The 15,452-nt window shown below is 33.3% G+C and overlaps 1 protein-coding gene across 3 annotated transcripts in view; it reads right to left on the bottom strand.

Annotated features, from left to right (window-relative positions):
• TDRD3 (tudor domain containing 3) overlaps positions 1–15,452 on the bottom strand; it is a 136,944-nt gene that overhangs the window by 73,336 nt on the left and 48,156 nt on the right. For all 3 annotated transcript variants that reach the window (XM_014544922.1, XM_014544921.1, XM_005872676.2), the window contains exons 5-7: positions 13,807–13,948; positions 8,231–8,302; positions 5,899–6,048 (exon numbers count right to left, since the gene is read on the bottom strand). In XM_014544922.1, the coding sequence (XP_014400408.1) occupies positions 5,899–6,048; positions 8,231–8,302; positions 13,807–13,948 (364 nt within the window). The remainder of the gene's footprint in view (positions 1–5,898; positions 6,049–8,230; positions 8,303–13,806; positions 13,949–15,452) is intronic.

The raw sequence follows: 15,452 nt of genomic DNA, 5'->3' as shown, positions 1-15,452 counted from the left end.
ATGATGCCAGCATTTGTGATGACTATTAATAAATCACAAGGACAAACTCTAGACAAAGTAGGCATATTCCTACCTGAACCCGTTTTCGCACATGGTCAGTTATATGTTGCTTTCTCTCGAGTTTGAAGAGCATATGACATTACAGTTAAAGTTCTAAGTAATTCATCACAAGGGAAATTAGTCAAGCACTCTGAAAGTGTTTTCACTCTTAATGTGGTGTACAGGGAGATATCAGAATAAGTTTAATCACTTTATCAGTCATTGTTTGCATCACTGTTGTTTTTATATCATGTTTTTGCTGTTTTCATATCATGTTTTTGTCATTTTTATATCATGCCTCTGTTGTAACATCCTTTTGTTACTGTTTATTTATTAATAAATTTATATATTATTTTCATATACATTTTACTAATTTCCTTTCATCTCTCACACTTCTATTATAGAGAAAGGGCAAATCGCAATATTAAAATATCTCCGCTAATTAATTCCCTTTTAATGTGTACGAATTTCATGCACCAGGCTACTAGTCTTCAATAAGGCACTAAACCTGTCTAGAAATCAGTTACATTATGTCTATGATCCAATACTATATTTCTATAATCTTAGAAAGTAAACAAATAATATAAATTTTAACACTGGTTTAAAACTTTCATTACTAATTTATTATTTACATTAATTACATATGCTGTGTCTTACCACCTATGTATGAAAATTTGGAAGTCCATAGTTCTTATTTTACTGGCTTATTTGAAAAAATTATATGTGTAATCAAATTTGAAAATTTGATTTGATTTCACTTATGTTTTTTCAAAACTATTCTGAAAAACTAGAACATAAAGAACATTGATCTGGAAAGATACTAATTCATAATTTAAAAGTATCCCACAATTATTACTTGTATAATATCAAATTAAACATCTAGTTATATAATATCTTTATAAGCTAATAGATTCAAAGGAAGGTGTCAAGACTTGACTTTTATTAGATATAGTGATCAATCTTTAAAAATGTGTTTTAAACTTACTACAGTAAGAAAATAAAACATGCTAGATATAAATTCATATAACATTGAAAAATTACTTTGTATCGGATAAAAATATAAAGAAATAGGACCTGAAAAATAGAAAAATGATGTTAGATAAGCATTAATGGACAACATGTTAAATATCTCTATTAGGTATTGATATACCACATCTTTAAAAACCACAGGTGTATTACTGGATTCATTCAATTTTTGGTTTATGCAATCCCAGCAAAAAAACCCAAAAAACAAAAACAGATCTGGAATGTCCTGATAGTCATTACTTATATAACCATAAAGAAAAATATGAGTTTATATTAATGTGATACAAAGTTTATTAGAATGGAAGACAACGTTTGTAGTATAGTTAAGAACATACGCTTTGGGGCTAGACAATGGTGGGACTAAATCTTGGCTCAGCCACTTCCTAACTCCTATTCTCAGACAAGTCATTTAATTTCCTCCTTCCATAAGCCTTAGATTTCTCATGCTTAAAAGAGGAATGAGAAAACCTGCCTGTTTGGGACATTTTGAGGATTAAATGATATCATCGACATGAGTGATAAATTCAGTAACTGGCACATATTAAACACTCATAACAGATGGCAATACTACTGTTTTGTTTAATTTATTAAAATATGGTTACCTGAAAACTCTGGAGCCTGACCTGTTCCAAATTAAATATATTTCTGGAATTTTAATTCTGTAATTCCAAAAGTATTTTTTCTTTTTGGTGGCAGTGAAATAGCCCCATCTTCTGGATACATTTTCTTACTATTTTCTTTCCATTTTATAGATGAAGGAATAGGATAAATATCATTTTCAGTATTGCTTTTTAGTGTTTTAACACAGTTGTTACTCACTAAACATGTAAATACCTAGAAACATCACAACTTAAACATTACCCATAAGGCAACTGATGTCCTTTATTAGCCACATCGTTTTGTCCATATTATGTGAATCAGGCATCTGTGAGATCATGAAACTCAGTAGGCCTTAAATGTTGCCTAGCAATCCTACTATATTTCCCTAGCCCATTCACCCTCCCAATCATCTAGACCACTATTTTACATGTTCTCCTCACTGCTCAAGCCTCCAACATCTTCTCCCCCATTGTCACAGTTTACCTTGCTCACTTCCTCACTGAAATAACTAAAATAATCACTGAAGAACTTAAACAGATTTTCACCATATCAACCCACACTGATATCTGCACACTTATACTTTATCTTTACGCCGTCTATATGAATGTTAAGAAAAATGTGCAGGGAATGAATGATTTCCCCATTCTACATTAGTTCGCAGGCAACATTTTACATGACTTTTTCAACAGTCTTTGATAAATTCAACACTCCTTTCTCCATGATACAATTTCTGCATTGTCTTGTTTTGATCTTATCTTACCAGTGATACCTTGGCTGGTTCAACTTCTTCATCCAATCTCTAGGATTGAAATGCTACAGCGTTCATTCCTTACCCTTTTCTCTTCCGTAACAGCACTCATTCCTTTGATGATTTTGTTTGCCTCATGATTTCAAATATCATCCTTATGTCTATAACTCTCGAATGCTTACATCCATTTCAAACTACACTCTTCTGTCTCACTGTCTATTAAATGTTACCATGAAGATGTCTGATAGATACTTCAATACTAATATGCTCAAAACAAAACACCAGATATTTCTCCTCTCTAACTTGTTCTATCCCAGTCTTCTCCAATTCAAGGTAAGCAACTCTACTCTGCCAATTTCTCAAGGCATAACCCTTAAAGTTATTCATGACATTGCTTCTTTTCTCATGTGCCACATGCAATCTGCCAGAAATACTGATGACTCTACTGTCAAAATTCCAGGCTTGACCACTTTGCATGACTTACATAGCTGCCACCTTCATTCAAACTACCACCATCATTTTTCTCCCCCTGGATTACTTCAATCATTTCCTAACGTGTCTGATTTTAATCTTCCTTATCGACAATCTGTTCTGAACACAGCAGCCAGAAATAGACTTTTAAAATGTAGGTCAGCTGATGTGATTGCTGAAAATCCTCCAGAGGCTCCTAATTTCTCTCTGAATAAAGGCTAATGTCTTTAAGGTGGCTTACAGGGCTCTACATATGTAGAACCCCATTACCACTCAACTTTATATTCTACTACATGTCCCTTTGCTCTTTCTGCTTCCACTGGTTGAACACATATTCCTGCTTTTGATCCTTTGCAAAAGCTTTTCCTTCTCTCTAGAATAAGTTTCTCATATAACCACACAGCTAATTCTTTTTCTCTCTTTCAAGTCTTGGCTCAAATCTCACCAAAGTGAGGTCCAATCAAACTACTATATTTAAAACGGAAATCTACAATATGATTATTTAGTATGTTTACATTATTTACTGACTTACTAGTACATAAACGACACAAGAATTTCAAAAATTCTCACCCTAGCTGGTTTGGCTCAGTGGATAGAGCATTGGCCTGTGAACTGAAGGGTCCCGGGTTCGGTTCGATTCTGGTCAAGGGCACATGCTCAGGTTGCCAGCTCGATCCCCAGTAGGGGGAGTGCAGGAGGCAGCCAATCAGTGATTCCCTCTCATCATTGATGTTTCTACCTCTCTCTCCCCTCTCCCTTCCTCTCTGAAATCAATAAAAATGTTTTAAAAAAATTCTGTTTCTGACCATCTTATTTTAAATCGTACTCCCCCCCTACAAATGGCACTCCAAAAACTTTCCATCCTACTCTACTTTTCCTTTTTTTTCCCATAGCACTTACCAACTTCTAACCTACCATATAATTTATATACTTATTATATATTAGTCTGTCACCCTCCCTATTATATAAACCTGATAAAGACAGGGATCTTTTGTCTATTTGTTCATTGATTTAACCTAAGCATTTAAATTACTTCCTGGTGTTCATCCACAGTGGCTCAGTTGGTTGGAGCATCGCCCCATGCACTGAAAGGTTGCATGGCAGGCAACGGATCAATGTTTCTCTCTTCTCCCTTTCTCCCTGTCTCTCTCCCTCCCCCTCCCTCTCCCTCTCTCTTTCCCTCTCACTCTCTCTGGGCATGTCCTTGGCATGAGCAAACCGGCTAGGACATAAATAAATAAACAAACAAACAAACAAACAAACTAACTTCCTGGCATATAGTAAGTTCTTGAAATATACTTGCTGAATGAAGGAAAAAAAGAATGAAAATCATTATTTCATCATTTGCAGTAGATTCCACCAAATCCACTGTTTTAATAAAAGATCATGAAACATATTTTCAGAACAATTACAATATTATGTTATTTTTATGTTCAGACAGATTAAATATAAATATGTGTGTATAGTTAAAGATACATCGATATATAGATGTAGATATAATCTTCTACTGTAATGTACATAGGTTTAGTCCTAGAATTGTAATAGGGTAACCTTGGGCAAGTTTTAAGCCTCCATCAACTCTTTCATATATAAATTGAGAAGTTTTAAGTTTGCTTCAGAAAACTATGGCTTTTTACTTATCAAATACTTATGGGAAAATATAACATGATCAATTATGACTTTAAAAAATGAAATATATTACGGTGTATTAAGTATATTCTAGCAAATAGAAAGCAGTAAACACATCAACCAAAATTTTGGGAGAAAAGTTTGTTTGAAAAAAATGTAAATCAAAAGAACAATTTTCCTATAGATATTAAGAAATTGATATACACCCATATCCTCTTCTGTAACTCCATAATTTTAATAGCTTTTTTTGAAAAAGAAATATATTTCATGTAAACTGTGTAAGATGTATTAATTTCAGAAATATTAAAAACTATTTTTTTAAATGTGCTTTAGAATGGAGGAAACACTAAAGAATAGCAATAGTCATGATTATTAAGAGCTTTTTAGCAAAGGAATATTGTGATCTGTGCCATGTAGTATTCAAAATGTTTTAGAGATTATTAATTTTAATTCTCACCATAACCACATAAACTGGGTACCATTATTACCTTCTTTTCATAGACAAACAAAAATAGGTTACAAAATTTAAGTAAGCTATCCAAGGTTGTCAGCAGATATGCTTTAAGGTTTTGCTTTTGGTGTCTACATTAGACTGATGATAGAAAGACATGCTGCAGGAAGAACCAAAATGCAAGGAGTCTCCTCCTTAACTTTGAATTTCAATAGATTACTTATATTGTTATTGTCTTTTCACATACGGTAACAAATCCAACGAACTTCTGACCTTCTCCATGTATCAGTGAAAAATGCCCTGGCACCTTATGGAGTCTTAAGCTTACACATTTTGCTCATATGTTCTTTTTCTAAATCCTCTTGATAAGTCCATTAAGTTACTCTTGCTAGCAAACCACCCTTCTTTTCTCCCTCTTCCTTTTCTTCCTTTTTAACAGTGTAACAGCTAAACCCAATGCTTTATATTTCTGCAGAGGGTTTCCTATTATTAGTTGGACTTGATGACACTTCTTGAGGATAATTTTCCCCTCAGCAACTGAGAATGTAGGTAAAAATCAGAGGCTCAGGATTAACAATTTTGTCAGTTTTCATCCTTAAATCTATTTAATATATAGTCAAAACTGTTTTTTTCCTTTGGATAATATGTGTATTTATACATGTGCGTACCCCTGACCCCATCTTTTTCAAATGTTTTTTAAAAATTATTTTTAATTTCTTGCTTATTTGAAATAGGTGTTTTCTCTAGTTATTTATTGATTTTTAGATTTCTATAAGAAATTTTAATTCATGAACTAGTTGCTTAGATAGGCTTTTTTAAACCAGTGAGATTGAAATAGTTTTCTTTATTCAAACCAGTAATGAGTCTTAGCTAACTGCTTTTTAAATAGAATGACAAGAATTAAGAAAATTTTATTATAATTTAGTTTTCTTACTTCTTTGCTCTTTGCAACTTCTGCAATAGCAGCTGTCCTTTGCTTTTCAAATTCATCATTATCACTTGGGGGTTTGACAGGCATTGTAACTTGCAGGGTCTTCCTTCGATCAAGTTCTCTGCTATCCATTTGGACATTAGACACACACTTCTGATAATAATAAATAAAAATTAATCACGTCAGTAGTTCCCAGATTCAAGGTTTACATAACAAAGTATTACTTCTTCAAAAAAAGTTTGTATCTTAATAACTGAGAACCCATAAAAATAAAATTTTCTATTTAAAAATAAAGGTAGAAAACTGATTAAAGTAACTTTTAAATAAGTGTAACTGGTAAATAAAATGAAAAGCTTCACAAAAGCCCCCCATCCCCACTAAAAAAAAAATAGGGCCCATGTTTAAAACATACATCGAACTAGGAGACCTAAGTTTCATTTTAGGATAATGACTTAAAATAATTTAAATTTCAAACAGTCTAGACCACTGCACAACAAAAGGTAAAATTCAGATTTTTATTTAGAGCTTGATTTACACATTATGCCACAATATCCTTATGAGGATTAAGTAGTATAGTTATTTTAACATATAAAAAGATGTCTCTGAACTTATAAACCAAAAGCTAAAAGCATATCCTCTCCCTCAATCAAGCTGCAAAATTTATTTTTAGTCTCATAAATTGAGAAAGTCATCACTGCCTAAAAATAAGTCCAATCATAGCAGTAAAAATCCTATAAAATAAACCTTTTCTCAACTCATTAAAAACAGTAAGAAAACATGCTTTCAAACAAATGTTACACAATTACAGATTTTTAGCAATATAAATATGTCCCGTTGATACCAGTACACAGCTAGCATTATCTACCTTTAACCCATATATAAGTGTAAGTAAGATATGCTGAAAAGAATTTTTCATAATGGACTATAGAAACAAGTATTATTAAAACTATAACTTTTATTATACTTCCTAAGACAAAAAAATCATTAAACATTCTTTAAGATCTTGAAAATAATTAAATTACAAGTCTCTGAGCAATTTCTGAAAGAAATATTATCACCAAAATATTTAAGAGAAAATCAAATTCTTACAAACATCATTTATCATTTTCAAATACAAATTATTAGAATATTTATACCATTTTGATTCTGGTGGTTTTTTTATTACACTGGTAGAAGTGAGAATATCATCAACATAGATCACACCAAAGGGCATCATGCCTCTTTTTATCTTGACTGTGCCTTGTTGCAAAGCACAATAAAAATTAACATATTTTTAAAAATACTTTCAAAATAGACATGATGTAAGAATGATTCCATTTAATTTTGAGTAGACTCCACATAAAGGTTTTTGAAGAGGTGTGCATCTGATCCTACCCATTTATCTTCTGATCAGCTAGTTATCTTTTTCACACACACAAAATTTTTAAAGTTGTTAGAGAGATACAAGTTTCTGTTTCCTACCTATTGTGTCCCTAACTCATCTTCAGTACTCTCAAAGAAAAATAAGGAGCAAACACAAGGTAGAATATTGAAAGCTAAATTTTGGTGGCAACATGTGGCAAAAAGCAAGCTGTCACAGAGATTCTTCTCAGACTCTTCAGGGATAAAGCAAGAATAGGCTAGAGGAGACTGTTCTGAATGCAGTTTGATGCTGAGCACAACCATGAAGACATAAGATACCAGCTAAGGAGCTCTACCTCAGGGTAACATAGCAGCAAGGGGGGTGAAAAATAGGAAGTAGACAGAAAACCTTTAGCTTATGTCAGAGAAGGATCAGGAATGCTGTGGTTGAAAGGAAAATACCAACTGAAAATAAAATTAAATTCCTGACTAAGAAAGGTATTTGAATCAAAGCAGACGAATAGAATTTTTAAAAGGGAGGCCTGGGACAGCAGGCTCTGCTACAGTGCAGTGATGCCCCTTCCTGCCTCTTGGGTCCTCACTTCTTTGTCTCATCCTTCTGTTGACACTTTTATTTTCTCTCTCCCTCTTTTGTTTTTAATTTAAAAAATGAGAAATTTTAGCATATTTTTCTTCTTTTGCATTTCTCTCTCTCAAAAAAAATGCCCCACCACCATCTTATCTTAATTAGTTATTAGTTGCTCTTCAGGTGTGCTTCTTAATTTTTTCAATCTTTGGGTTAACAGTTCTTGATAAAATCAATTTAATTACAGTGAATAAAAAAAACACAATTATTAAATTCCTTTACTGAATATATTTCCATATAACACGACTTCTGAATGAATAGTTCAGCACAAAGCTAAACACAGCTTGAATACAGATGAAAAACACTTTTTGCTGATTAAAATTCATCTGCCAACATAAAAGTCATTACCTGTCCAAAAGGCACAAAAGGAGGTGGTCCACCTTCAGTTCCAATATTGCTTCTATTGTGTTTTGACAAGCTCTGTGAGAAAAGTGAGTCACAAAATAGAAATTATACATAAAAAATATATTTCCAACATTTACAGTACACCAGGACTCTACTTATTTTAATACGTTCTTATAAAAAAAACACACAAAAATCTCCCCATACCAGACACACATTTACGCCCTAGCTGGTTTGGCTCAGTGGATAGAGAATCCACTGAAGGGTCCTGGGTTCGATTCAGGTCAAGTGCACATGTCCAGTTGCAGGCTCGATCCCCAGTGGGGGGGCATGCAGGAGGCAGCCGATCAATGATTCTCTCTCATCATTGATGTTTCTATCTCTCTCTCTCCCTCTCCCTTCCTCTCTGAAATCAATAAAAAATATATATTAAATTAAAAAAATACTTCTATAAACAAACAAACACATATTCACGACAGTTTTTAGTATTTACCAAGCTACTCCTACAAGAACAAAACACAGTAAAAAGCCCTCCTCAACAAGTAGCAAATTCAAAGATAACAGACTTTGGTAAAAATTTTACTTTAAAGCATATTAAAACTAATTTTAGACATAAAATCTATTAGCAAACAACATACTTGTTATATTGCAATATAATAAGAAATATTTATTTGGTCTTTGTCCCCAATTCTTGTAACAGAGTTCAGAAGTGTAACTAGAAAGAGTTTATGGGAATACTGATAACGGTGATTTCCAATTATTTAAAGAGATCAAATTGTTACATTTCATAATATGCTAATTACTTTCAATTACAAAAAACATCCTTAATAAAGACTTGGTTTAACTGGAATACCTTCTTGTGCCAGATATATGGAACAAGTTGAAGATTTGATGATTCAAAAAACAGAAGACAAAAAAAAAAAGACAAACAAAAAAGACTTGTTTAAAAAATCAATTTATATTTTGACGAATATTTTAAATAACTGAATGTTATTTAATAAAAATAAGCTTCCAAACTCTAATAATTTTGCTTTCTTTTTTCCCTAGCGCTCATATTTAAAATTAACAATGTATTAAGCAAATGGGAAAAAATATTTTCCTTGCAGAGGCAATTCCTCACATTATAAATTCCTTTGAATGTCATGAGGAATTTTCAGAAGGATGGACTCCTTGCAGCCATCTATTCCTCTTGTTTCATTTTGAGATGTTAACATATATCTGTTAAGCACCAGCTGTCATTTAATACAGCTTCTTAACTGTAAGCTTTTCCGTACATTTTTAGTAATTATCATTATGGAAAATGTCAACTGTGTTTTTACACCATTATACAAAAATTAACTCAAAATGGATCAAAGACGTAAATTAAGAACTAAACTCATAAAAACTTCTAGAAGAAAACAGGGGGAGAAAGCTTTATGACTTTGGATTTAGATTTGGTAGTAATTTCTTGGATATGACACCAAATGCACAAGTAACAAAAGAAAAGAAAAACATAAAATTGAACTTCATCAAAATTAATAACTTTTGTGCATCAAAGGACACTATCAACAGAGTAAAAAGTCAATCCCTGAAATGTGAAAAAAATAATTGCAAATTACATATTTGAGAAGGAATTGATATCTAGAATATACTGAGAAGTCACACAACAGAAAAGAAAACTGATTTAAAAATTAGCAAAGGACTTAAATAGATACTTCTCCAAAGAAGATACACAAATAGACAATAAGCATACGAAAAAAATAACAAGAGTTGGCAAGGATGTGGAAAAATTGGATCCCTTGTATGTTACTGATGAGGATGTAAAATGGTGATGTCACTGTGGAAAACAATATGGTAGTTACTAAAAACAAAACTATACTATAACTTATGATTCCTCAACTCTACTTCTGGGTAAATGCCCAAAAGAAATGAAAGCGGAAACTTGAATAGATATTTATACGCCCATCTTCATAATAATTGCATTATTCACAATAGCCAAAAGGTGAAAATAACCCTAATGTCATCAGTGGATAAATGAACACAAAGTCACACACACACACACACACACACACACACACACACACAAACACACGTGCACGCGCGCGGGCGAATATTATTTGGCCTTAAAGTTAGGAAATTCTGACATGCTACAATATAAATAAAACCTAAAAGACATTATGCTAAGTGAAATAAGCCAGACAAAAAAGGATAAATATTGTATGATTCCACTTACATAAAGTACCTAAAGTAGTCAAATTCATAGAGAGAAAAAGAAGAATCATGGTTGCCAGAGATTGGGAGTAGGTGGGGAATGAGAAGTTAATGTTTAATGGGTACAGAATTTCAGCTTGGGAAGATACAAACCACTTTCCTTCTTTTCTTCACCTGTATGTACTCAACTTGCTACAACTACACCACCTGCATATGATTTAAATATTGTTCAATGTTCTCTTCCCCTATTTATTTTACAAGATATTTAGGGGTTTTTTAATTCCAAAATTCTCTCTATGGATTATGATTTCTATGTGTGCATTTGGTTTCTGTATGTACTACCTGCCAGATGTTCAAGTAATTGAACTCTCCATGGTTTCTACATTGCTATGGTTACCAAATCAAAAAACTATAAAATGATAGAGAATTATAATTACAGTAAGATGTTTTTAAACTTTTTAATGTAAACTTTTATTGCTTCCTAACAAGAAATACTAACAGGCTTTCAGGAAACAAAGTGCAAAGATACATAATAAAACATTACAAGGACAACTATGAAACTACTACTAATCTCTGTGTGTGTGTGTGTGTGTTTGGTATGAGGAAGTTCCTAGAATGTTTAACTGACTTTTCAGTCAGTGAAGTAATTTTGGTTGGGTTGGGAAAATTATGTAAGATGTTGGTCTGACTTAAGAACATCTTACCACATTTAAAAAAATTTTTAATTATAATAAAAATATATCAACTTGTGAAAGGAAAGTATCACATAAAATGAGTGGGATTTTGCTGGGAAATTCAAAGTCCATAAACTTGGCTCTTTATTAAAACTATCAAACCTCCACATACTTGCTTTGGCAACATTTTCAACTAAACAATGAAGTTATGAAACATTATCTTATACTGCACAGCACAGCAGCCCCAAATGTAGCACATCATTATTATAAGGAATCAGCACAGCAGCCCCAAATGTAGCACAGTATTATCATAAGGAATGAGTACTAAGAAATAAAATATGTGCTTAATTCTCCTTATCTACTTACCTCCCAACAGAGGCACTTTCAAACTAAGAAAGTAGAGCCCTAACCGGTTTGGCTCAGCGGATAGAGCGTCGGCCTGCGGACTCAAGGGTCCAAGGTTCGATTCCAGTCAAGGGCATGTGCCTTGGTTGCGGGCACATCCCCAGTGGGGGGTATGCAGGAGGCAGCTGATGGATGTTTCTCTCTCATCGATGTTTCTAACTCTGTCCCTCTCCCTTCCTCTCTGTGAAAAATCAATAAAATATATTAAAAAAAAAGAAAGAAAGAAAGTAGAAAAAAGTGATATATCATAAAATACCAGGAGCTTGGAATACTGTTAGGGCCCTTGGTCCACTTTAGGCAAGAATTGAGAGTAACACAAGAACATTAATTTTAGCTCCAATCAATAAAATATATTAAAAAAAAAAAAGAAAGAAAGTAGAAAAAAGTGATATATCTTAAAATACCAGGAGCTTGAAATACTGTTAGGGCCCTTGGTCCACTTTAGGCAAGAACTGAGAGTAACACAAGAACATTAATTTTAGCTCAAAGAGTAATTAGCTTTTGTGCTTTGTAATTCATTCATTTCACAATTACACGTAAGACTCAGAGCAACCACTTTGCAGATATTGGAAAGCTCAGACCCATCACCTATCAGTTGTCTAATTATAAAATAAGCTAGTTAACAGTTCTTAGAGTCCATTTTCTGATCTATATAAAACTCCCCATAAGACTGTTAGGAGGATGCAAGAGCTCAGCACAATATCTACACACTGTTCAACAAATATTTATAGAACTGAACACAGAGGACACAAAGAATTCTGACCTTAAGAGGCCTAATGGAGATAAGAAATAAATATAATTTTAGTGCTAAAAAGTGATACACTTCTTAAAATGGATAAAGTGTCCCAAGAATTCAATAAAAGAGCAACTACTTCACTTTGTGAAGAAATAAGCATTTGATCTGAGTCTAAAAGCATGAGGACAATTTGGCCATGCAGGCATTATGAGAGAGAACACAAGATGAGTGGTGTAAAAATAGGGAAATCTCCCCCCACCCCAAAGTATAATTGAGAAAAGCATAGAGACTCAATGAAAGAGTAAGTAGTTTCACTCTTTTGGGATCAAGTTCAAGGCTGGAGAGAAACTATTTTTTGTACTCCATGTGCCTCGCTTGGAGAGGAACTAGGCACCGAGTGAAGCTGAAGGGGTTGCCAAACCTGTAGGCCAGCGTAGCCCAGGGTCCAGCCTCAGCCTGAGCTCTACCATTGTCCTCAGCATTGTAACATGATCCTTTCTCGCTCCCTTCCCCAATTTGGTCTGAACCTCCAGACCCACAGCTCCCTACAGTGCCATTGGTGACCTGGTTGGAGACCTTGAATGTAAGTCAACATCAATCAGTCCAGGAACATGGTGGTAAGTAAGGCTGAAGTAGTCCATATCTACCCGAAGTGCTTAGCAATAAAGCAAAAGTGGTATGAGTTAAAAAAAAAAAGAGTAAGCAGTTCCATTTGGTTAGATCAAAATCTATGTGAAATAATTTAGAGTTGAAAAGATAAACTTGAACTAGGGCTGGATTATTAATGGCACTGAATCCCAAACTAAGGCATCTGAAATAAAAGTAGGGTGTGATATGTTCTGAGTTATGCTGAAGGAAGATAATCTGGCAGAAGTGCATAAAATAGATTAAAGATGGAGAAAGAATATGTGTATAGACCAGTTAAAAGGCTACTGCAACAGTCCACACAAGAGATACTAAAGACTTAAACTAGAGTAACAGCAATGCAACTGGGGAGCAAGAGACTGATATAAGATCTGACTGCTGTGAATCAACAGAATTGGAAAGTAGAGGAACAATACTAGATAACCTAGATGACCACGAGGATGAAGCTATTGTTAACACAAATTGGGGAAACATCAACTAAAGCTACTAGAAAGAACCTAGTCACAAGAACCCCTTTATTATAGTGAAATTCTAATTTGCATTCACTAGTTTGTATGTGTGTATGTAGATGAAACAAATATGCATTATGCTTTCATATATATATATTTGTATATATGCAAACACTTGCTTTGCAGAAACAATGATATACATTATACACGAGTTATAACTGGTATTTTAAGAGTTTTGAAAACTTAACAGTAAAACGTAACTTTTCAAATTATGCAAAAAAAACTCAAATATTAAAAAATGACATTTGCCGTAGAGGAACAATGTGCTTAAACAAAGGTAGATAGTTTTTATAAAGATTCCTGTATTCCATTCTATTCAACTCTGACATTATTCACTATGGGAAGGTCTCCTTAAAATACAGACTGCAATTAGAAGAGTGTAGTGTTTCAGAAGTTGAAGCCTTTCTTCTCAGTTACACTTACTCTCTGTAGCTCCCACTTCTCAATAAGGTGTTCCACTTCTCCCCCCAGGATTGTGGTGTTGGAGTCATTCAGGAGTAGAAATCCATTTTTTACATCCACAATGCCTGAGAGCTTAACTTTAGTTCCAGGTGGTGTGTTCAGGCTAAAGGAAAGAAAAAACAAAGTTAAAACATGCTGAAGCTCCTCTTCAAAACTGATCAGTGTTGAGTTGGTCAAGTTCTTCAAAATGAACTAACATAAAAAGTGTTTTTCAGGAGTAAAAAAAAAAGAATATATATATATATATATATCTCCTATCTAATAAAAGACAAAAAGGGTAATTAACTGTACCTCCGCTATGCTTCCCATTGGCTAATCATTTATACCTACAGGGCAACGCAGGTAGCTATGGCAAAGTTACAAAGCAAGCAGATGTAAAAACTCGCATGACAGTTAACCCACTTCCAGATGTTCATAACATACACATTCTATACATGATATATATTGTGAGCATTAAAGTTAGAAAATATTTTTAAGATAATAAAAATTTGAGTATTCATTAGTTTGTTAAATATTATAAGATTAATCAAAGAAAGTATGTGATTCCATGTTACAATACATGGGCTAACAACTTGTTATTTTTAACCAGAATTTTCACCAGAATTTGGGAAATACTATTTATTTTCATAAATAGTTAGTGAAGTTTTAGGTCCCAAAGGGTTCTCTGTCCAGTACCTTTCAATACATTATGGAAGGCTCAGCTAAAATATTCAGCCTCAATGGTACTTTGAGGCATTTAATTTTTTTGTTCCTTTATTTTGTTGTTTTCAGTGTCTATAACATTTAGTAGCTAAGCAAATATTTTTTGAACTAATGAATCAATATCATCATAAACATAAACATGAAGTCTTTTAGTTTTTAACTAGCATGTCTTTAAGTAGAAAACTTTGTTTTGATATAACTATTATAAGTAATTTTTTTCACCCAAAAAGTAAAAACTAAATATTTGAAAAGCACATGATGCTGCTTTGGTTTGGTAAAAGAGTACGGTTATTACCAATAGTTAAATGACTTCTAATAGTTTGACCTAAGAAGTTCCCTAACCATGTTTATCAAGTAGGCAATAAATATACTTCATATAAAAAAGAAATAAAATAATTACAAATTTAAATATATATCAGGAGTCCTCTAATTTTTTTGGCCAAGAAATTAAGTTTACCTCATTTGAATGTATATATGTATATGTGTGTGTATATATATATATATATATACACACATATATATACATACACACACACACACTAGTATATAGATATATATAGAGAGATATAGATATAGATATAGATATATAGACATAGACATAGACATAGACATAGATATATAGATATAGATATATAGATAAAAGTCCAGTGACCAGAACAGCGAAACAACCAGAATGACCAGAACGACCGGTGGCTATGACACACACTGTAGCAGCCAATCAGCCTGATCTGGCCCCCAATCGGCCCCCAACACCCTGATTGGGAACCGCCCGTGGCCCCTCCCCATGCCGGCCTGGCCCAATGGGCCCCCATCGGGACGGGCCAGCTGGATTCCACCTATGCACGAATTTGTGCACCAGGCCTCTAGTATGTATGTATGTATGTGTGTGTGTGTGTGTGTGTGTG

The sequence above is a fragment of the Myotis brandtii genome, unplaced genomic scaffold (assembly GCF_000412655.1).
Source record: "Myotis brandtii unplaced genomic scaffold, ASM41265v1 scaffold388, whole genome shotgun sequence".
Classification (NCBI taxonomy): Eukaryota; Metazoa; Chordata; class Mammalia; order Chiroptera; family Vespertilionidae; genus Myotis; species Myotis brandtii.
The sequence above is the reverse complement of the archived record's forward strand: the minus strand, read 5'-3'. Positions and strand labels throughout refer to the sequence as shown.